This window comes from Phalacrocorax carbo, chromosome 7 (assembly GCF_963921805.1).
Source record: "Phalacrocorax carbo chromosome 7, bPhaCar2.1, whole genome shotgun sequence".
In the NCBI taxonomy this organism is placed as follows: domain Eukaryota; kingdom Metazoa; phylum Chordata; class Aves; order Suliformes; family Phalacrocoracidae; genus Phalacrocorax; species Phalacrocorax carbo.
This window is the reverse complement of record NC_087519.1, coordinates 27,251,810-27,275,239: the sequence shown is the minus strand read 5'-3', so window position 1 is coordinate 27,275,239 and position 23,430 is coordinate 27,251,810. Positions and strand designations below refer to the sequence as shown.

General features: G+C 38.7%; 1 protein-coding gene across 10 annotated transcripts in view; it reads left to right on the top strand.

Annotated features, from left to right (window-relative positions):
• Positions 1-23,430, top strand: part of ARMC8 (armadillo repeat containing 8) — an 85,531-nt gene that overhangs the window by 16,887 nt on the left and 45,214 nt on the right. For all 10 annotated transcript variants that reach the window (XR_010373837.1, XM_064457169.1, XM_064457164.1 and 7 more), the window contains 2 exons: positions 18,715-18,857; positions 18,958-19,055. Coding sequence is in view for 9 of the 10 variants with exons in the window: in XM_064457169.1 (XP_064313239.1) it covers positions 18,715-18,857; positions 18,958-19,055 (241 nt within the window). In the remaining variant the exon portion in view is untranslated. The remainder of the gene's footprint in view (positions 1-18,714; positions 18,858-18,957; positions 19,056-23,430) is intronic.

The window sequence follows — 23,430 nt, the reverse complement described above, 5'->3', positions numbered from 1 at the left end:
AATATAATTTCTGACATTGATGATGATAATAATGGATGAAAGTAGTTGTATCTTAATCCTGTTCTTCAGCCAATTGCCTGGTGAGTTCATAAGTAAAAATGTGTAAGGTTATGTTAAAAATATAATTTAAAAATATTAAAAACCATCTGAGATAATTTGCTTGTCTTCTCCACCTGCTTCAGAGGATTAAAACCCATTGATCATACTTTATTGCTGAATTACTGCTTCAGCTGATGTTAACATTTTCTGGATCCTGATTCCACTAGTACAAATTTAACACGTAACTTCAGCTACTGGATTGCTCACTACAGGTTTCATTTACCCCTCTTCTCCTCTAGCTTTCTTTCAGCCGCAATTTGCAGCAATGGAGAAGGAAAACACTGAGTACTGCATTATTTGTGCTAGCAGTATGGCACCCACCTATGATCCTTTTGCTTAAATGGCAATTAGGTCCCAAACCATCCTGCTTGAGAAAGCTTCTGGCTTGTCAAAGAATGCATTTTATTTTCATGGAATATATTCTCATTTGCAGATTGAGTTTGTGTCAAGGCTAGTCCTTTAAATTCTCTAGGGATTAGCTGTGGGGAAACCCCCTCTACAAAACCTACCATATTATCTTCCCTTTGACCAAATATAAACAGATGAAGATGACTTCTTCACATGAGACGAAAAGATTGAAGTGGACATTTGTTGAAGATTATGCAAAGTTTAAGGAATTTTTTTCAGCAACAGGACCTGAGGGATTCTTGGGACTACTTGTGGTTCCTATTTTAAAAGTGACAAAATCTCCAACCTCTAAATCTAGAATCTGCCTGTTCTTAAGTTTTGTAGGACTTCATGTTCCTTTAGTTATCCTGTTTTCTGCTGTTACTTCTTCTGTGCCAGTAATAAAAATCCAAAAGTTTTTTGGTGGGTGTTTTTTTTTTTTTTGCTGTTAATACTTTCTGGCTGTCCAAGTAAATGATATGGTTAACCTGTAACTGCAAATAAATGACTAGGTTTGAAAAATCTTAAAAGGTAAACTATGAGGCTTGTCCTCACATCAGTACAAGTTATCCTCAAATGACAGGAAATCCAATGTCAAGACTTTTCAGACTAAACCTATAGATGACAGTAAATTGGTTGGGCTATTGTGAGAAAAGATTTATTATTACTGGCTAAAACTTAAGTGGCATCATCTACCCCCAAATGTCTTTCTGAAGGCTTTAGAATTTCCTCAAGGTTTTGCAGACATACTTAAACAGATTAAAGACCATTTGGATTAGAGAATTTCTGTTTTTCTCTCTAAAAAGGTGGTGGGAATTCATTGGCTTTTTTGACATGCCTTCTAATTTGTGAAATGGCCGCTGAAGCCGTTAGAGTATGGTAACCTTCAGAATTCTAATCTGTGAAGTCAAACCTTTTCCTCAATAAGAATAGCAGTAAGCAAGTTACTATTTTTTTTTGTTTTAAGTCTCCTCTGCAAAGTTAACAAGGAGAACAGTTTTCACAGATATAGATCGTGGTCTCCCAAAGGAAGTTGATTCTTTTCTGTAATGGCATGGGGATTGTTGGAATTCTGCTGCTGCTGCTTTGTCCTGTGGCTCAACTTACTTATTTCTTGCTTCTGTCTTATTCACCAAGTATTCCTCCAACAAGCTTTCAGAAGAAACCCATTAGACCCAAAGAAGTCCTTCAGATTTCTGTCATTTAGTGAAAAAAAGAACAGTGTGTTAGAATATTAGAACACACTCTTATGAGGTTTGGAAACAAGTCTAGGTTTGAAATTGAGCCAAATATTACTGGTAGGTATGAAGTATCCCTAATATTTTAAAATATTAGACTGCTTGGTTGGAAAGAAATGCCAAGTCCTTTGAAGATCTCCATACTGGAAGAAAATGCTGGGGACTAATGGCTGAATTTCTAGGCCAGTGGCCTCCCAAGTCCATGAGCTGACTGCTTAGAGATGTCATCTTTAGAAAGTGAGATATAGATATACCTTAAATGAAATTTCTTTTTGTCCCTTTGAAGTTCAGTCTGACCTATAGTCACTTCTTGACCACTTGTTCTGAAGAGGGTGCTAAGAAAAACAAAGGTGATTAAAGAAAGCTTGCAGAATTGCGACATCTGGAGTTAAGAACTAAGGAGTGTTAAGAACTGTACAAATGTGTACACAGACATGGTCCTAGATGTTAGTAATATAAGTGCAGCCAGCCTGTATGTGGATTTTGTTTCTTAAGAAACTATTTTCTATATCTCTTCCTCTCTACAGAATGAGAGTTATTCCTTTACATTCTCATGAAATGCTGGCCTCAGGCACCGCTGTCAGGGCTGCAGAAATTTTACTTTTTGAAACTGTTACTGTCTAGTAGCAAGCCTGGAAAATAAAATATCTAAAGCTCAAGGGGAAAAAAGGTATTTTAATGCCATAATACTAAGTTATTTCAGTGGCAGGCCAACTTAAAACAAAAGGCAGCCATGCCTAAAAATGGTTTTCTTCTTCTGCTGTCCTTCAATTTTCTTTTCTTTTTTTTTTTTCTTCTACCCCACATAAGTGCTAGCAGAGAGTGAGGAAGTCCATACTAATTATTGATGTGCTCCTTCACTTGACAGTTTTACAAGAACAAATACTGCAGCTCTTAAGCCTATCAACATATCAGACACCTCTTCAGAGTCCAAGTTCAGTATTTAAAGCTTTTTGCCAGTTGCTCTTACCTCCTAAATCTCAGGAAAATGATTGAGTCCTCAGTTCGAATTAAATTGTTCTTTTCTAAGCTATCTCAATAGGACTTCTGACTTACAGAAACAGTGTTCATCTAGTAGCAGTTAGTCTGTAGAGCTTCTGGATCCCAGTTTTAGGTTGTAATCAAAGCCCCTTTCTGGTAGAGTTTATAACAGAGGCTAGAAAAACGCTTGTTTACTGTGGAGTCCAGGCTGACAATCATATTGTCATCATATTAATTGCCACTTAATAATTCCTAAGGCATAGAGGAACTCAAGACTCTCACTTAAGTGGTTACCAGGGCCACCCAGATATCTTGCCATTTTTTGACGTAATTTCAGAAGCTAAGTATTCTTTCCTTCCCTGCTCTGTGGTACCTTGAGGCCTCCTTCATATGCTTTCCCACAAACTGCCCATCAGCTACATTTTAAGGCCACTGAATTAGCGAGTAGGTTAGGTTCTGTGGTAGAATAAAGTTATTGCTCTTAAGGTCTTTCTGTGTTCTGCAGTACACAGTCTAAAGTCTCTGGCTTACAGAGATGCAAATAGAAAATAAAAACATTAAATGAAATGAGTACGTAAGTTCTGATAACTCTGTTTTGTAAATCTTTGAACCACTTTTTGGTACCCTGAAAGATAACGCATTCAGTGGTTTGTAATCCAGTCAACAATAGGGCCTTTCAAGCCTGTGACATATTTTCTCTCTTCTTCTTCCTTCACCTGGTGGATGGCAGAGCATAGAGAAGGCAATGTTAAATTCCAGTCATCAGAACATGGCTTTGTCTTCCTGTGTGTTGTGGTTACTTGTTAAAGCTCTGACCTGGGCTATTTTGTCAAAAATGTTAGCTGAATCAAATTATTGCTTAGCTAATCATTACTGAGAGTTTAATATTAAAAGCCTAATCCACTTCAGAGCTAGTTTATAATCAAGAGCTTCAGTTATCCCTTTGCTCCAAAATAAATACAGAATTTTAAAAATCAAATCTTAAACCTAACCATCCAAGACCTTGAACGAAAACACTAAATCATTCTTGTAATCACCAAACAGGATTTTCTAACTTCCAGTTGATTGTTGTCCAGAATCTTAAGGTGTAAAGTCAGTTGTTTAGATCTGTAATGTGGTAGTGTACTTCTTCGCAAAGCTAGAGGCCTATCTCTAGGTAGGTGCACCTTGAAGAACTTTTTATAGTTAATTTTTACCTTTCCCTAAGTAATTTATTAGGGATCCTGTTTATCTGTTGGGGTTTTTTTGTTCTTTAATTTCTTTGGAGCACATTTTAAATGACATGTAGAACAGCTGATGAACTCTTACACACTCCATCATTTGTAATATGAGTTCTGCGAAGTATACTGTTAGGTTGTCTGTGGAAGTGAAAACTAGTAAGAATTTGTTGGGTTTTTAACGTGTTTCTAGAGCCATGAATTTACCAACATGGGCACCCATTAAATTTTATGTCTCAATTTATTGTTAAACATAATCAAATCCCTTCAGGCAGCGTTCTAAAGTTTGCCAAAAAATAAGACTGCTGCTTTGATAACTGTGTAACCTACTAATAATATGAGAAGATATCTCTATTAAATGTGAGGTTCTGTTGCATCCCAAAGTCTGTCAGCTAAGGGAAAGGATTTTATATAGGCTAGTGTCTACATTAAACACAAGAAAAGTAACCATAAAGAAGATTTTGCATGCAGTATTGGCTGGCAATACTGGAAAAATTAGAATTGATGTACTGATAAGTAAGTAGAGGAACTCACATATCTGTGATAGTGTTTGAAATGTTTGAGTGTGTGTTCCTATTGTTTTGAGATTTGAAAAGAAAACCTAGCCAGGATGTTTTTGCGTAGCTCACAAATATCCTGATCAATTCTTTGTTTAAATGCATGATATTACAAATTTGTAGATGACCCATGATGTTGATACTTGATCCTGCATGAAGCTTAGCGGAAGAGCACCCTTCCGTATTGAATGCTTTCAGACTGGGATGCTGACTGTTGTGAGAGCAGTTGCAGGACTGTAGGATGAAAAACCACCCTGTTGCTTTCAGCTTTTCTAGGAGTTACTCAGATAAATAAAAAGTTACTCAGGTAACGTTCTTAGTTAAACAATTCATTTAATGTTTAAGTAGAAGATAAGCAACAAACTCCCTATGCTTGGGTATTTAGGAATAAAGAGGCTTGTGCACCAAGGCACCAAGAAAGTGTGTCTGTTGGTTTGTGTCCTGGAAAGCTTGGCCTCATGGCTGGAATCCTGAGCAACCTACTATAGCTGATCCTGCTCTGGGCAGTGGGTTGGACTAGATGACCTCCAGAGGTCCCTTCCAGCATAATCTATACTACAATTCTGTAATCTGATTTAATGAAGAACTGCCTTTATGTGTCTAGTTTTTCCTTGGGATTATCCTTGAATTCAAGCACTCACTCTAGAAGTTCTTTTAATTAGTGTTGTTTATAATGCTATTCCTGAAGGATTGGCCATCCTTTGAGTGTATGAATGCAAGTATCTGCTTGAAAGAACCATTTCCTGTACAGACAGGATATATTAGCACTTGCCTGAGTATTCAGCTGTAAATCAATCGTTAGCTAGTATAAGGAAAGGCTCCCCTATAAATGAAGGGTGTAGCTTCAATGAAAGTCTTAATTTCTTAATTTATGACTTCATATGCTGAAATGATGCATGAGAGATGTATTTGTGCAAATATAAGTTGTGCTTGGTGCACATGGTCATGCAAATTGCTTTAATGACTGGATGGTTAGGATTAGATGTAGCAGTATTGAACCCAGTGCTATCCCAAAATTGTTTCAGACAGAGGTTATCTGAACTACTGATCCATGGACCTGATGTTGAATTTTGGTAAAGAAGGAGCAGCACAGTAACGGATTAGTAATTAGCTTTCATAGATCTGATGTGACTTTTTCTTCTTTGTACCTGAGGCAGTAAAGCTGTTGAACTATTTCAGAAAACAAACTTAGCCATCCATTTTCACTGCAGTCTACAGCCAGGTTACTAAACAGATGTGATTAGGTTTAGCAATGACGGCAGATACTTTTTTGAATGTTTTCTAGTTTCTAAACTTGAGGTAGCCACCAAAAAAGAGTTCTGTTGTTGGAAAAGTTCTGGTATCGTGAAGTGGAAAGGGCCAATGAATGGTGGAAACTGATAGGAGAAATATTTAATCTCTGTGTTGTTTTTTCCCCTGTTATCGGAGTGGCAGAAGGTAAATGATGTCTGCTATTGACTATTTTTTTGTCTGATGGTTTATTTTCTCAGTTTCTTTGTTAAACAAATATTTTTCAAAAGGTAAAAAACCCTTAGTAGCTAGGGATTGGCTTTCTTGATAAAGGATGAAGAATATTGCAGGGTTGACAGTTCTGATGAATCATGCAAACTCAGGATTCAGTACAGTAATAAAAACATGAAGAACTGCACCTTTGGGGGATTTCTAGATTCACCACACGTGCTTTCCTATGAGGAAAAGGGAACAGCCAGTTACTTTTGTGACATGGAAGAAGGAGAAGAAGCCTCATCGTGGAGGATATACCCCTTTTATGGAAAGCAGACGGCAGCTTCTTCCCATCTAATTTGTCCATGCAACACCATTTGTTAGAGAATAAAACCTGAACTATTCTTAAAACCATGAGGGGATAAAACATGTGGAGAAGGATTTTGAGTTTGAGGCCTAGAGAAAAAGCAGCTCTAGAAGTGTTAGCGGTGACAGCTATGAAGCTGGCAATATTATTTTTTGTGTTTTGGGTGATAAACTGGACTTTGATATGCCAGATAACCTGTCTTAATGTGTGACAAGATCTTTGTTTCTAACGGGAATGAACAGTGTTCAGAAATCAAGCTGGGAGGAACAAAAAAAAGGTATAAATAATTTAAGCTCCAAAAAGCCTGTGCCAATTTTGAGTATCAGATTTGGGTGTTCTGTTTTTCCTAGATTTTAAATACTTATGAATAAAGGGATCAAAGCCTCTTTTTAGGATAGCGAAATTGCATTTTACAGAAGGCTAGGAATCTGTTAAGTTTCCCTCAGTTGGTTGATATTCTGGGGAACAAAAAACATTTTAAAACCAGAAACTAATATTTCCAAAGAAGAGTGAGTTTGATTGTTCTAACAAAGCCATAGGTCTCTCAGTAATCTTTATATGAATTGTTTTGGTACAAGATGCCTCTTGTTTTGCTAACTGCAGAAGGTGTGTTGTGAATCTCTTCTCCTGGTGTGCTTAGTGATGCACAAAGTAATTACGATCTTCCTAGTTTGTTACATCTTTTATAAAGTAGTTTTTGGCAAGATCATGTCCAAAGCCAGAAAATACTAGGATCTAATCAAGTTCCAGTCTACAGTTTGCCTGTCAGTGTTGGTACCTTTTCAGTTGATCTGTATTGGTGGAAAACCATTTGGATACGCAGCACAAACATGAGATGGAGGTTTTTTTGTTTGTGTGTGTGTGGTGGTGTTTTTTTTTTTTGCAGGTGGGGTTTTTTTCTTAGAAAAAGGTTTACTGAATATGCAACATGCTAACACCTTGTTGTCCTCATGCTACCTTCCATTTTAAACTTAATCTGATGAGGTGATGACTTAGGTTTGAATGGGCCTTCAAGCTTCATGCCTGTGTTTTGAGCTTTTTTTCTTTGTTTTTGCTTAGCATCTTTCTTCTCTAAAATTAGTATTTCTTGAGCAGTCTTGTACCTAATCCGTCACTGCTCAGTAGCAAATCCTTTCTTGCCTTCCTTTGAAAACTTTTGTTCATTAGAAGTACAGCTTTTGTGGCTTCCACCTCCTCTTTCTGTTGCTTTGGGATTAGGACTTTGTTACACTAATGAAAATGCCTTTGGTGGCTCTGACCCAGCCAGCATATGTAAAGGTGCAGGTGAAAAGCCAAGTTGCTTTAACCTTGGCCTTCTTGGCCACAAGGGCACAGTGCTGGCTCAGGGTCAGCTTGTCCACCAGCACTCCCAGGTCCTTCTCAACAGAGCTGCTTTCCAGTAGTTCAGCTCCCAACTTTTACTGGTGCATGGGGTTGTTCTTCCCCAGATGCAGAACCATCCCTCTCTGCTTCTGATCATATCCTACTACCACTTCTTGTGTTGTGTGACTGCACAGAAAACTGCTTCAGCTCAATAATCACAGAAAACCTAACTTTCACAAAAAGAGGAAAGTATTTTTTCTGTTGAGTTAAAAAAATGGACATATGAGCACAGACATAGGAGAGAGCAAGACTGCCCCATAGTAATAGAGAAATATATGTACATCTGCACCTTGCAGTGCTGAAAGGCCGCTGGTGGTGACAATGTGATGAATCTCCACCAGCGGAAGTATTGAAAAACAAGCAAGACAGTAACTTCAAAAATTTAATGATTGATGATCCTGCCTTGGAGCAAGCTCAGTGACGAGAGGATCTTTTCACATTCCTTATAGTTCTGGTTCGGCGATCCTCGGTTCCCACCTACTTAAACTGCTGACTGCAGAAGTTGTAAGGTGTTCAGATCAACTTGTACTGCATGACCACTGCTGGTGGTGCTAATAAATGTACTAGTTATCAATTACGTGCATCTTTTGAAACATACATGACCTCTGGCATGTTACCAGCTTTCTTTCAAGAACTCAGTACATTTGGACATAGTATTACTAGGCCTGCCTTGCACATTAATGAGATGTTTGTCCAAACTTCTTGGACACCCTTATGAGGGCAAGGCACGCTTATTTCCTAATGCCTTGTTCTGTTCTTGACTGCACTTTGCATTGGGATTTTTTGTGTCATGTGCTCCATAGGTTAGGGATCTGTGCCGAATCCTAGTGGTTTGCATGCTTAGGAGAAGGAGCTTCATCTGCGATGCTGGTATTTTTAAAGGCTTCCTTTGCTCTAGAGTGGTGAAAGAGGTGGAGATCAGAGGCCCTTATAGGCCGCCTGTGGTTGTCCTCGCTTTTTTCTTCAAAGCAAGTCAGGACTCAGGGCCTGTTTAGATAATTATATGTCTCTTTATGAGGAATAACCCTCACCATGGAGGGTTAGGTATAACTGGAACAAGATATTCTTCAAACCCAGCTATGAAGTACCCGTGAGTCAAGGCAAATATTTGCAGTCAGCAGAACTGTATTAGAGCTCTTTTTGTTTAAAAGCTGTGCAGCCCTCTATCTCTGAAGGGCCTTTTCTATTAGCAAAAAGGAAGTTGTTAATATAAGCTGTACTTCTAGTGACACCTTTTAAATTGTGTATTTTTTATTAGAGTTTTAAGTTTAAGGTTTAAAAACATCATGTGAAAGGTAGCTTTATGATATCTCATGGCATCTTTCTGAAGGAGCTAAGAGTCAAATCTGTAAAAAACGTATTCTTGACATCTTTTGTGTGCAGATATGGAGTGTTAGGAGGTGATATCAAATAGAGTGGGAATATAGTGTAGCTGTTTTGTATAAAATGGAGAATTTCAAAATGCAGGTGAATGGGAAGTTAAAATATAGCTTAATTTTGGTTTTAAGGGTGCTTAGGATCTTCATAGGCCATAGGCTGTCTGATTCACTGATATTTTAACACAGAAAAAATATTCCCACACAGGAATTTCTGGAAGACTTAGAATAAAGTTTGCATGTTGGTGGTTTATAAAGGTAAATGGAACAAACAGTTCAGTTATGAACTTATGGATAAGACATCAGACTTGAGCAAAGTAGTAAGAAGGTTGAAGCAAGACTGGATGAAGATGTTGCTTTATATAATGCCTATTAACACATTTCTTGTAAAACAAAAAGTTTATATAATCTCAAAAATAATCTTACTCTGAAGGGAATTGACCTAGTCCTATAAAATATTTGAGCCTGTGTCACATTTTAAAATAATACTAAACTGAATCAGTGTAATTCACTGTGTAAGTTAAAAAGGTTTGAGTGCTGTTAAGTGTAAATTTACTGCTGTCAGGCTTCAGGGGTTGTGTTGGTCCCATATATTCTAGTATAAATGGCTGCAAAGAAAGGATGTTTTTATTTTTTGCTAGATGGCTTGTGGAATGGTCTTGGGCGGGGGAAACAGAATAAATTTAGCTCATACAGACTGCAGATTTGAAACTGCTAATGCGCTTGAATATGAGCTTTTTTAAATCGAGTAACAAAAGGGAGAGGCCATAGTGTAGCAACTTCAGTAACCTTCAGGTAACTCTGAAAGCGCTTGCATGTGAACAACTTTAGAGATTAGGTAGCACCTGGGGTAAGAACTAGGAAGAGGGTTAGCAGAGTGTTATATATAGAATGAAAGTATCCATGTTGCAAGAAGGTGAATCAGACAGCACTGACTCAATGTAGAGTAGCAAGAGTTATTTTCAAGTGAGCTGATCATTAAAGGGTGAGGAAAAACTTGGTCACAGTCCTTATTTACTCTTAGATTAAAAATATTGTGGGCTTTTTTTTTTAATTCAGACTTCGTACATCTCAGTAGATATTATAATGCTCCAACATTGAATTTAGTGAAGTGAACAAAAATCAGATTGGATGCAAGTCATGTGATGTATATAGAACAAATCGTAGAATATGAAGATGCCTAAGCATTAGAATAAATTACTAGAGCCATAAGCTGAGACTCCTTGTTTTGTTCCTAAAGGAAAAGCTTTTGTTGCAGCTTACTCCCTACTGCAGCTTTTGGAGATTTTGATTTAACTTGTCACTTCCAGAAGTGAGACTCTGATGTGTCAGTTTAGGATACATTTCTTTGGGTAACAGTCATAAAAATCCCTCATATTTGAGTCCTCATCTGTAAGAATCCATAACTATTTGTCACTTCAGATATTTTACAGAAACTATTCTGTGTACTTTTAAAATGATACTTAGTTCTTGCTTTGGAAAATTCTGTGGCCAGTGATTGCTTCCTGTTAATGCTGTTTGAAAAGTAATGCTTAAAATGCATTAGAAGGAGCAGGTTTTTTAAACTTTGTATGTTGTCCTATCTTGTTTGATCTATTCTCATACTTTAGTTCAGTTCACAGTTTGGGATTGTTACCCACTGTGACTTCCCACATGTGCAGACGTCAACCTCTACGCATGCATTAGCTTTTTATTCAGTATTCCGTAAGCCAACAGTAAATAATATGCCTCGGTAGTACCTTCATCCGTATATACATGGAAACATGTGCAATGGATAGTTTTCACGCCTTCTTGCAATGGACTAGAAGACAAGCATCTTCCAAGGTAGAATAAGAAATTATGAGCATTCCAGCAAATAGTGCATTAATCTGTTTTTTGAGGGCACTAATGATAAATATTCAGGTAATCATGATTGAATTAAAGTTCTTGTTTATTCATATACTTTGATAAAAGGTATCTTAAGATTCACAGTACTGTAACTCAAACTGTCACCCTGAGCTCTTTTTCCACATGCCTTCTTACGGGGCTTGATGAAGTGCTGAAAATGTTCTTTTATGAACAAGTAAATTTCATCTCTGTCCCAGGTATTTTAAGAACTTCAGAGATTTTTGTGACACTTCTAAGTAGGATGGAATGTTGAAGAGTAAATATCTGTTGTTTTTAGCTGTGAGGTCTGTGTTCAGACTGGATTGATGAGGTCTAAATCATGCAAGGCTGTCTTACAGTGCGCAACTCTGATGCATCACACCCATCTTGATTTTCAACCGAAAGGAAGATCTGTTTATCTTCCTTGTTAAGCCACTGTAGTTAGCATGTGTTCAGCAGCTACTTCCCTTAAGTTTTCTACTTTATCTTGAATATTGCGTGGTTTTCCTAGATGAATCCCTATCAGTTGTTTAAAATACATCACGTCTCCAGGTGACCTTATTTTTTGTTCATAGTTGTTCATGGAGTTCATTGAAGTATCTCTCTGGATGGGTTTACTGTCCTACCTCATTTAGATATGATTGCCTGGATACCATTACTGACATCTGAGAAAGAGGCTTTAATCAGTTAATTGCTCTTAGAAGTGCAGTGACAAATGGAAGAAACTGTATTCAATATAAACATTAGAGGAAAATGTCTTAGGGAAGCTGCCTAGAAGCTTGAAGAAGTCCAAATATAGCATTTTAAACTACCTAACATCAAAACTTGGATTAATGTTCATGAAGATGTTGCAACATCTTTCCATTAGCTTTATTTCTTTTCCCGTCTCATTGTAATGAGCTTTACTGCGGGATCACAAGCTGAAGAGTGAATCAACAAGAACATGAGCAACTTTTTACTGTTTTAGAATATATGTTCTGCGCTTTTGGTTTTTCCTGAAGGTCTCAGGCACTACAAAATTGAGTTATGGTGGTTCTAGCCTTGTTCCAGTATTTCTGCAGGTTTGGTAGAAGTCGAATGGCTGGCTAATAAGGGATAAGGCTGGAGATAAGGGATCCAGGTTAAGCAGGGACATCGTGTTCATTAAAAATAAACAAGTACCTTAGTAATTGTTCTAAAATTTCCAAAATCCAAATTATGTCCTTCCCTTTTATCCCCTGCATGTACATGCCATTTTTCTACCTTTTTATCCTCTTAATACCTGAGAGGAATGTATTACAAACATTTTTGGTGAATTTGTCTGTGCTAGACCCTGGAAACAAGAAACCAGTCTAGGATGTACATTAGTGTGCTATCCCTGTGTTTCTTGTGACAATAGAAGGATGTTGGCTTTGTCCTTAATGTTTGACAGTAGTTTATTCATGCACAATTTCATCTTTATCAATTATATGGATTATCCTCACTTCATAATTTTATAGTGTGTCGTTAAAGTAGTTAATTTTCAATGTTACTTGGTGTCAGTTCTTAAAGAAAGAAACAAAGTGTAATATGGATGTTAAAGTCTGTGGAAAATGTAATGTGAAACACAAGCGTGTTTTAAAGATCTTGTAAAAGATATTATTAATATTTCAAAAACTTATTGTATGTAAAATCTGAACTTAAACTTTCATCTTCCCTAATTATAAACCTTAGTTAAGGATTTCTATTTTAAACACATAGACTAAAGATTATAGTCAGTATGTTTAATTTTCACTCTTTAACGTTAACGTAGCTGTAATATCTGTTCCAAATGCAGAGTGTTAATGGGAAAGAAAATAGCAATTATTTTCTTTGGAAGAGAACAATCTTCAGAATTTAGGCTACTTTTCAATTTTGTACAAACCCCTTTTAAAAAATAGTGTTTTAGGACATGACATTGAGCTGCTGGACTGTGTCCAAAGAATAGCAATGAAGCTGGGGAAGGGTTTAGAGCACAGGTCTGATGAGGAGCAGCTGAGGGAGCTGGGGTTATTTAGTCTGGAGAAGAGGAGGGGAGGGGAGACCTTGTTGGTCTCTGCAACTACCTGAAAGGAGATTGTAGTGAGGTGGGTGTTGGGTCTCTTCTCCCAAGTAACAAGTGATAGGACGAGAGGAAATGGCCTCAAGCTGCATCAGGGGAGGTTTAGATTGGATATTAGGAAAAATTTCTTCACTGAAAGGGTTGTCAAGCACTGGAACAGGCTGCCCAGAGAGGTGGTGGAGTCACCATCCCTGGAGGTATTTAAAACACGACTAGATGTGGCACTCTGGGACATGGTTTTAGTGGTGGACTTGGCAGTGCTGGGTTCACAGTTGGACTTGATCTTAAAGGTCTTTTCCAATCTAAATGATTCTATGATTCTATTCTATGATTCTATGACTGAACGCTTCCGGATACAAGGAACAGATGATTTATTGAAGTCCTTAATAGTCAGAGAAGGCTATTGGTGTGATCTGTACAGGGAAGATGCATCTGAGAGCAGGTTTTCAGGACTTCATAGTGAAAATGGAAGGAAATACTCTTTCTAAATTGACATCTAGCGTATTGAAAGCTACTTAAAAATGTTGCTGACATTTTTTTAAAATTAGTAATTAGGTCCATATTTATCAACACTTACACCAGAGGAGACTCCTAGTATTCCCCAGAAAACCCCATGTCTGAAAAGCTTGTTGAATGGCTTGCTAAGCTTGTTAGAAAATAATCAGTGAAAGGATTGTTTTAGTCTTGATTCTTTGTTTTGGGGGCTTTTCTTGGTTTGGGGTAAGAGGGCTTGGGGATCTTAAATCATCTAATCTAAGAATAGGTACTTTTCTGTAACAGTACTCTTTCAGATAGTTCTGAAATGAAGCTTAGCATATCTCCAAGTTAGCTGTCAGTAATAGCATGTAAGTGAGACCTTTCTCACAGGAAGGGGGCAGATGCTGATGGCCAGTTGTCTTTGCCCCAGCACTCTGAAACGTATTTCCCAGCTTAGTCCATAAAAACCTACCCAATTTAAAAAAGCATGCTGCCAAAACACTTGTCTTGGGGTATGATTAAGGATTTAGGGAAAATGGAGCTTTTTATTCCCACTTCAGAAGCTGTTTTATGTTGCTTGATGGCATGTTTGTTCTGTACATGCTGAATTAAACTACGAGTCTGTTTTATGTTCCTGCACCATAGATCATCTTACTGCAGTGTGGGTGTGGGTGAGCCTGGGTATGTCCTTACAGATACCATCACTGAAGGGTTCTAACACTTAAGCATTTGAAGGAGCAGACTGAGAAAGTATAGTGAAAACAGTAGGAATCAAGTGCCTTAAGTCTTACTAAAATTACTATATCATATGCTGTATCCCTTAAAATAATTGCAAAAAGTAAATTATAATAAACTACTTGTACCTGAAGCTAAATAATTTTCATAACAGACTTAAAACTTTTTATTCTTTACTCCTTGTGCAGGGATGAAAGATTGTATGTATGTTGTTGCTGATTTCTGTTCTTGACTGGTCTGGGTGGTTGTCAGTACGTTTTGTAAATTACCAGCTCTTCAAAGTCAAATCCTTTAGCTTGCTTTTTAAATACCAGGAGGGGCGTTTAAATTTTGCTGTGAAATAGTGATACAGATTATAGAAGATACATAACTGTTTCTAGCAGTGAACTTACAAATAGAACATGTGGAAAACTTCTGCAGTGTTAGCTTAGAAGATGTATGTGTGTGGGTTAGAAGGGTCGAGAAAAGTCAAGTCTTTGGTGTTAAAATAAAATGGCTGTACAGATTACTGCAATAAATTAATCATCTTTTGATCTGCTTGTGGTAATTCCTGTCAAATTATTTTCTACAATATGGGATTTTTCTTGGCAATTAGTGAATATCAGAGTTAGAACAGTAGATGAGATTGCACTTTCCATATAGTAACTCAGTGTCCAGAAAAAAAAAACCCCCACCTTTTCAAGGATGAGTTTTAGCCAGGATCACTCAGTGCATTTGCACATTACCAAAGAAGCTTCTGTTTCCTGCCTATCCTTACCTGGTCTAGAAGGCAGAGAACAAAACCAGCTATCTATAAAGAAGTAATTGTAATGCAAGGTTATTCTATCCCATTTGGACTGGAAATGGAATGCTTTTTTTCCTTTGTGATGATTTTGCTAACATTGATTATGTATCTTGCTTCTTTTGTAGTCTTTTAGAAACATCACTAATCCTTACCTTGAACATAGTGCAGCTGATACTTCAAAGAACACAGTATCACTTTGTAGCTTTAGAAACAGGTAATTTAATTGCCTTAAGTATAATTTTTGTTCCTTTTCCAGAAGCCAATAACATAGGTACAGTTAATTTCTTGAGTTTGCACAAATAGTGTGAGAGATTCTTTTGTGGAACAACTGATAATCTGAGCCTTTTTTACATACCTTCCTCTGTCAGCATTAAAGGGGCCCACAGTAAAATGAAAATCACACAGCAGATCAGCTCCGAGCCACGTGGGCTGTTTGGGCCAAAGTGCCTCAGGGCCGTTAACTGGCCTCTGTAAGAAGAGAGAAGAATTATACAAATTAAAAGATAATGTGTATGTAATGCCAAATTGATGTAACTTAGTCAGGAATAGATTAATACATAAAATAAAAGAGGTTTCTAAACATCAGGAATAAATGGCCTTTCAGGTAAAACAGATAAGCAGGGACAAAGAACCTGGATACCTTTTGCCTGATAGGTCTGTGGAAGGAGTGGATTAAAGAAAATGGCAATGATTCTGTGGAAATCTATGCCATTCTGAATTTATGCCAGTCTGATCCTTTGAATCTGAAGGAAGTTGAAAGGAGAAGAGATATCTGTGCTTTTGGGGCTGCTTGTGTCTCACACGTCAATTTTGTGCCTCATTTCAACTGTTTTGTGTTCAGGAAAAAATTATATTTAATCTCCTTAGTACTTGTTCTGTGTTTTGGAGCTTTTTTCCCCACCATGAGATTAACTACATCTCAAAAAGGGTACATGTGTGCTTTGAGTGATACTAGCATACCTTTTCATTCTGGCTACTGTCAAACCTGTGTTTAGAGCAAAGCATATTCCTAGCAGATTAGCCATGAGAAAATTTTTCATTCAAATAAATTGTTAGGGAATACTGGGGGATTATTTTGCTTTCTTCTTCTCCAAGAAGTGTGAATTTTATGTAATGAATGTATTGCTTACAGGTGTTAAGAGACCTTTGTTCTCATAGCTTTCTTCCAGTGACATGCTATAGATATGTCTATTGGACTTTTACTTTAGGTTCCAGGTGTAGGGGATTCTTAGAAGCAATTTCTGACTTACTAAGTGGGAAACATTTGGAGTGTGTGTTCAAGGTACTCTTCTCTGTTACTGTCTGTTGTGGGGCTGCTTACGCTTCCCTTGGTGGCCTTTTGCAGTCCTGTGTATGTAAATTGCATTTAGCACTGTGTTTCTGGTTATTTTTTTCTTTGTCTTTGATTTAGGAAGTCAGCTTTTGGGGCATTATGTTCACGGATCTCTTCACCCAAGTAACTACTTCTGACCCCTTCAGCCGTGGGGTACTTCATAGAATCATAGAATCGTTAAGGTTGGAAAAGACATCTAAGATTGTTAAGTCCAACTGTGAACCCAACACCATCATGTCACCTAAACCGTGTCCCAGAGTGCCACATCTAGTCGTGTTTTAAATACCTCCAGGGATGGTGACTCCACCACCTCTCTGGGCAGCCTATTCCAGTGCTTGACAACCCTTTCAGTGAAGAAATTTTTCCTAATATCCAATCTAAACCTCCCCTGATGCAGCTTGAGGCCATTTCCTCTCGTCCTATCACTTGTTACTTGGGAGAAGAGACCCAACACCCACCTCACTACAATCTCTTTTCAGGTAGTTGCAGAGACCGACAAGGTCTCCCCTCCCTTCCTCTTCTCCAGACTAAATAACCCCAGCTCCCTCAGCTGCTCCTCATCAGACCTGTGCTCTAAACCCTTCCCCAGCCTCATTGCCCTTCTCTGGACATGTTCCAGCACCTTAATGTCCTTCTTGTAGTGAGGGACACAAAACTGAACATGGTATTTGAGGTGCAGCCTCACCAGTGCCAAGTACAGGGGCAGGATTGCTTCCCTGCTCCTGCTGGCACACTATTCCTGATACAGGCCAGGATGATGTTGGCTGCCTTGGCCACCTGGGCACACTCCTGGCTCACGTTCGGCTGGCTCTCGACCAGTGCCCCCCACATCCTTCTCTGCCAGGCAGCTTTCCAGCCACTCTTCCCCAAGCCTGTAGCGTTGCATGGGGTTGTTGTGACTGAAGTGCAGGACCTGGCACTTGGCCTTGTTGAACCCCATACAGTTGGCCTTGGCGCATCAATCCAGCGTGTCCAGATCCCTCTGCAGAGCCTTCCTGCCCTTGAGCAGATCGACACTTCTGCCCATTTTGGTGTCATCTGCAAACTTAGTGAGGGTGCACTCAATTTCCTCATCCAGATTGTTGATAAAGATATTAAACCAGACTGGCCCCAAGACTGGGCCCTGGGGAACCCTGCTTGTGACTGGTCACTAATTGGATTTAGCTCCATTCACCATAACTCTCTGGTCTCAGCCATCCAGTTGGTTTTTCACCCAGCGAAGATTACACCTCTCCAAGCCATGAGCTGCCAGTTTCTCTAGGAAGATACTGTGGGAGACAGCGTCAAAGGCTTTGCCTGAAGTCCAGGTAGACAACATCCACAGATGCTGGCTTCTGGCTCCTTTTAGCTCCTAGAGAAGGCTTCAGTATATTGCCTGGCTTTAGAAGAGACTTTTTCAAACTAGACAGAGTAGTGTGTTACTGAATTGAGAATATTTCTGTCTTAGCTCAGTGAATCTAGAAAAGTGACTCTGTGTGTTGCATATACAGAGAGAATTGTATCTCAGTGTCCAAGTCATCTTACTTGTTATACTTTTGCTCACTTGTATGCAATGTGGGAGCCCTTAGTTAAACGTTTTTCATCTTGTGCTTATAAACTATGTGAAACTGCAAGTGATTATCTTCTCTGCTGATGTGAGGTAGGCTTTTTTTTATGACTCAGATTTAGACTGAAAATGTTCAGTGACCTCTTGTGATTCCGGTGCTACTGATGTAATGTGAAATATGTTCAAAGGGGCTCCTAGGCATCTTGGTACTGTATAAAGAATGCAAGTTGATTGGCACCCAAGGTATGCATGTGGCAAGATGTATTTTAGGCTTGAAGTGATCCTGTTTAGCTACAATTCAGTTGCCTGCCTGCACTTAAAACTTCTTTGGGCTTTCTTTAAGTTCACATATGATCGTTTCTCAGTGTGCAAATCTTGGATTACTCTCAGCCTTTGTGCTTGTGCTTGACAATGGAATTATTTTGCAACCATGATCCAGAAGAAATCACTGCCAAAGACAGCAACCATCATGATAGTGGCAATCACATCCCTAGGTGTTAGGGGAGATGCATGAGGTTCCCTTTCCCATTGATGTCAAACTGCAGGCTTATTTCCTTTAACTGAAATTTGGGATTTTCCTGGTATTCAGAAAGACCTCATCACAGAAAAAAAATGTACTGTGGCACTAAGTTTTTTAAAAAAAAGTGTGGAATCTTTCTACCATAATGGCAAGTAAATCCTATGTAGAAACACACACTGTAAAAAAGTTCTTAGGAATAAAGTGTTCATCATACTCTTTTGTTCAGCCTTCATCTTTCTATTAGAGGTTAATCTTCTTTACATAGCAGGATTCAGACTTTTATTTCTCCTAGACTTAAAAGTTCTCTTCTGTCTGAATTTTCCTCTAAAAATAATTCTGTTTCCAGGTTGCTGTATTTACTTCAGCAAGAAACCTCCAGCACAGAACTGAGAACAGAATGCGCAGTGGTCCTCGGAAGCCTTGCAATGGGTACAGAGAATAATGTCAAATCCCTACTAGACTGCCATATTATCCCAGCCTTATTGCAAGGTACTTTTCCCTCAATGGATCTATGTTAGTAAATGTTCCTAAAGTACTCAAATAAGCAAAGATAATGAAACTGAATAGTAGTTTTTGTCTGTATTTGTAGGATTGCTGTTACCAGATTTGAAGTTCATTGAAGCTTGCCTGCGATGTCTCCGTACCATTTTCATCAGTCCTGTAACTCCAGAGGATCTGCTATACACAGTAAGTTGTAAGCAGATGATGTCCTTTTTAAAACCTATAGAGACGCTGGGAGTGAAAGGTCTTGTTATCTGCGGTAGTAATGAGGTCTTGTTTGAACAATGTTAGCTTTTCTCACCTACATTTAAGGCATCTGGCTCAGCTAAATTTTATAGCAATATTTGATATGAGATGGTCGACAAGGTAACGCACTGATAAAGAAAAAACTTAAAATTCAGGCTTCTGTGCATTGCTAAGGAGTAAAACTGTCTCTAAATGGTATTTACAGATACCGTTATCACAGCTATATTGGCAAAAGTTAGTTTCTGAGACTTAACATTTTATCCAATGCTGTCCTCCCACTCCAGATGTGAGGGTGCTTGCTTAGTGTTTGCACTTCACGTGGAAGAGATTCACCTCCAAAATTTTTCTGCTTTTAGTTAATATATGTGCAATTTACATTTAACTGCCAGGAGGATATAAAACGTCCTCCACCATTTCTATAATCTTGAGTTCAGCTTGGAGCATGTGAGCAGTAAGGCTATTGGTGCTTACTTGTTAAGGTGACTGGGCAAAGCCATTGACATGGAGCCCTGTCTGAAGGTAGTGCGGTCTCTTGGTTGCTTAGACAAAAAGGCTTTGCCCAAACTTAGTTACTGTCTCTTATTTGGTAGGAAGGGAAAGAAGGGTTTGCACTCTTCCCTCTTTGTTTGTCCTACTGTAAGGGATGAGGCAAGCTGTAGTATGAAAACCGTACTGTACCAGCAGTCTCTTTCTGCTAGGAGAAGGGTAGCATTGCACCAGTCTGCTGGCTGGAGGTCACCAAGCAGGTCCAGCTTGTGAGGGTAATTGGGAGCCCAAAGTGATAACCACTCTGGCCCTACCACTCAAAGGGATGACTTTTGCTTGCTGAGCAAGACTTGATGCTTATAGAGGAGGACACAGCGGGCCTCTGATTTCATACTTTCTCTATGGTTCAGGTGTCTCTGTCATTACTAGAGACAATTTCTGTGTGTTAATAGTCCCCAACAGATTTTCTTAATGATTTTTGTCTAGTTGTAATGCAGTGCTGTAATGATGTCTGTTTTGTTCTCTATTCCTTTTCTAATGATTTCTTACATTTTCATTCAACAAATAGGTATGGAAACTTTTTTTCTGTGGACTCAATTTTACCATACACCTATTCTGAATTTCATCTTCTAGTTATTCCCTCTCATGAAGTCTTTCTGCAGCTAGTCATAGCTTACCCTTGTGTTTAGTGTGTGTAGATAATCAGCCAGCTTTGTCCTCTGCTGTTCACTGCCTTTTTTCCAGTTGTGTTTTGATGGTTCAGCAAGGAAACCCTTAATGTAGATTGTGTGTTTGACCACTGAAGGCACCTCTCCTGAGTGATCTGAGAATTTCTTCTGTGTGTCTGATCCTTCCTTTGAATCTGCTTCATGCTTCCAGATTCCCCCAAGTCGGCCTCTAAGAGTTCATAATTACAGGGGCATCTACCTCCTGCTCTCAGCATCCAAAGCCAGGGCTTATCATCTCCATTAACAATCCATACCACTTCCTGGGGATCAGTGCTCAACAGAAACTATTAATTGCTCACTATTTGGAGGAGAGAGTTAGTGTCTTGAAGGTAGAGGAAGTAGAAGAGTATGTACAGAAATGTGAAAGAACAGGTATTAGCATATAAATTACCACTAACATTGTGGAAACAATATGCCTAAGATACTGGGTTTTCTGTTTCATCCTTTGCTTTCTCTGGTGCACAACAGTGACATCAGAACTCTGCTATTCTGTTACTTATTCAGGCAAATGTGATGTCCCTTAATTAACCATAGCTACAGGAATTGGTCAGCTGGTGAGGGTGCCCTTGTTATTACTGTTGAAATACCCATTTTCCGATCTCCCATTCCAGTTGGATGCCTGAAAGTTTAATATTTTATGGCTGTGCTTAAGGTCCTATTTCTGCAAATCAGCTTCTTTTTGCTTCTCTTGTGGGAATACCCAAATCCATGCTTTGAAAATAATGAATGCAGATACTTTGAAGAAACATTTTTCCTATCTCTTGGAAGGTATAGCCACAACCCCCACTGCTGCAAGCTGCGTTTCTCAAGGCAGCAGTTTAGAAGTTGTCTGTGCAATTACAGAATTAATTACAGGCCTAATCAACACTTTATGGCAGATGCTCTGGTTTTCTGATGTTGAGAATAACAGGAAGAACTTAAAAGTTCTCATTTAGCCACCCTGCTCCCTCTTAGTTTCTGATCACAACAGCTCCAGGGAGCTCCATTTCCATATAGCTTCAGGTCTTGAATGAATGAAAGGGCTAATTCAGCAGTCACTTGGGTTCTGCCTTCATCAGGTCCTATTTTGAAGTATAAGAGATTAAGTTTGTCCATGGCTTTCCATTTTTGTCCAGCAATTCTGGGGAAGACTTTCGAAAAAGTTGGTTCCCGAGTTGTATCTAAGATAGAAGCTTCTCCCAGATTTTCTTTGCAGTTTGAATGCATGGAGGATGCTGTCTCTCAAGCCTTGGCCAGGACTATTTCCAAGACAAGATATTATGACTTAGCCCAGTGTCTCCAAGGATGTTACAGTCACTCTAGAGGTTTCAGAGGACACCTCAGTTAAGATCCAGGATACACAAGTGCTTTAAAGAGAGTTGTTTAAAATATTTCTTTCTAGTTATAATAGGTTTGGGAGAGAATAAGCATAAAATCTCCTTTAAAAAAACAAAAACACATCACCTGAATATTTTTCCAACAGGAATGTTAGGTGTCGCAAACTACACCTTTCCTCTTGAACCTTTCCTTATAGACTGCAGATTGAAGGATAAACTGCTGGCAGTTTTCAGCAATTATGTTGAGTTACAGAGACAAAATAGCTCTTCAGAGGTGGAAACATTTGGGCTGTTCACTGTAGGAGCTTAGGACCTGTACTGAGAAAATACGAAGACCCATCCATATGTGTGTTGAGCTGAATGAACACTGAACTCTCAAAAAGGCCAGCCTTTTAGTGTCTGATACTGTGATCTTATGGCAAGTTTGCTCCATATCCAGAGCTGCCATGCCAGGTAAACACATCTTGTGGAGACTTCCTTCACTGGAGGGGTGTGAGCTTCGATTTAGTGACCATTCTGCAAATGGAAGTGAGGAATGACATGGAATCCCATGGATCTGTTGAGCAGATATATGTGCAGACTTTTTTTTTCTTTTGAAATTGTAAGGTTGTATTTGGAGGTGTTTTGTACACCTGAACTAGCTAGCTCAATGTAGCTAAGTGTGTTCTGGCTTGCTGAATAGATTTAAGTCAAATCTGGTTTGACTGATAGCCTGTTGCTTCAGCTCTTGCTAGTCTATTTAAAACAAAAAGAATGGATTCAGTGGCAGAAAACCTTTCCTAGCCCATGAAGGTGTTCTGCATGATTCCTTACAGATGTTCTCAGTTGTGATCCCATTTTCCTTCCTCAGTGGGACCCAGATACAATTTTATTGAGAAATTGTTATCTGTGGCTACTATGCTGGCCTTGAAGGAAGAGGCAGATAGCAGGTATGTTCTCTGCTGTGTCTGTCATTACAGGAAGCTTGGAGAATGAAGGCACTGCAGCAGGATGAGTTTCTCCCTGCTGTTGAGACAACAGGAATGAAGTTTCAGAAATCTTATTTTTTCCAGTTCATGTGAGCTAGTCATGTTAAGTGAAAGGCATTCCTCCTTACTGTTCAGGTTCAAGATGGAAAACCTAGTGTCACCTGGTGATCAATCAGGCTTGATGAAGGGAAGGAGCAACAATTGAGAGGACAGGACTAGCAGGACAGAGCAGGATATGTTACACTGATTAGAAACCAGGTATTTAACAAGCAATGAAACTGCTGCAAAATGTACGTGTGTTCCACCATGGCTCAGTGATACGCAGTTACTAAAGGAGGAATCTAGGTCATCTTCTAATACCTTACTCCTTCTGTTCCTCCTAACTGTTTGTGATGGCCGAGCCCATGCAGTGAGGCTAAATATTCTCTAATCTGAACTGTTACCTAAAAATGAGAATTGTAAAATGATGAATTGTACCTTAGAGAGCTTGAATTTAAGTTATTTGGATGAATATAAGAATTTCAGTTCTCTGACTTGGAAAAAAGAATAATAATCCTCTGTTACAAAGAAATGTTTTAAGACTAGATCTTGCAAATGTTATTTTAATGTTGAAAAGTATGTTGAAAATGTATGAAGAAGATAGGAACTGGGATCCAAGCAGGTAAATGCAACTCGTTTAACTCTCTCTTTCTGAATTCTGTTGGATGGGCAGTAATTTTGTTGCAATACATGTGATGTACAGATATTTGCCATAAATTGCCTGAGCTAGTCTTCGTTAGCGGACAAAATTTTAATGGATTTGTGAATCTTGTTGTTT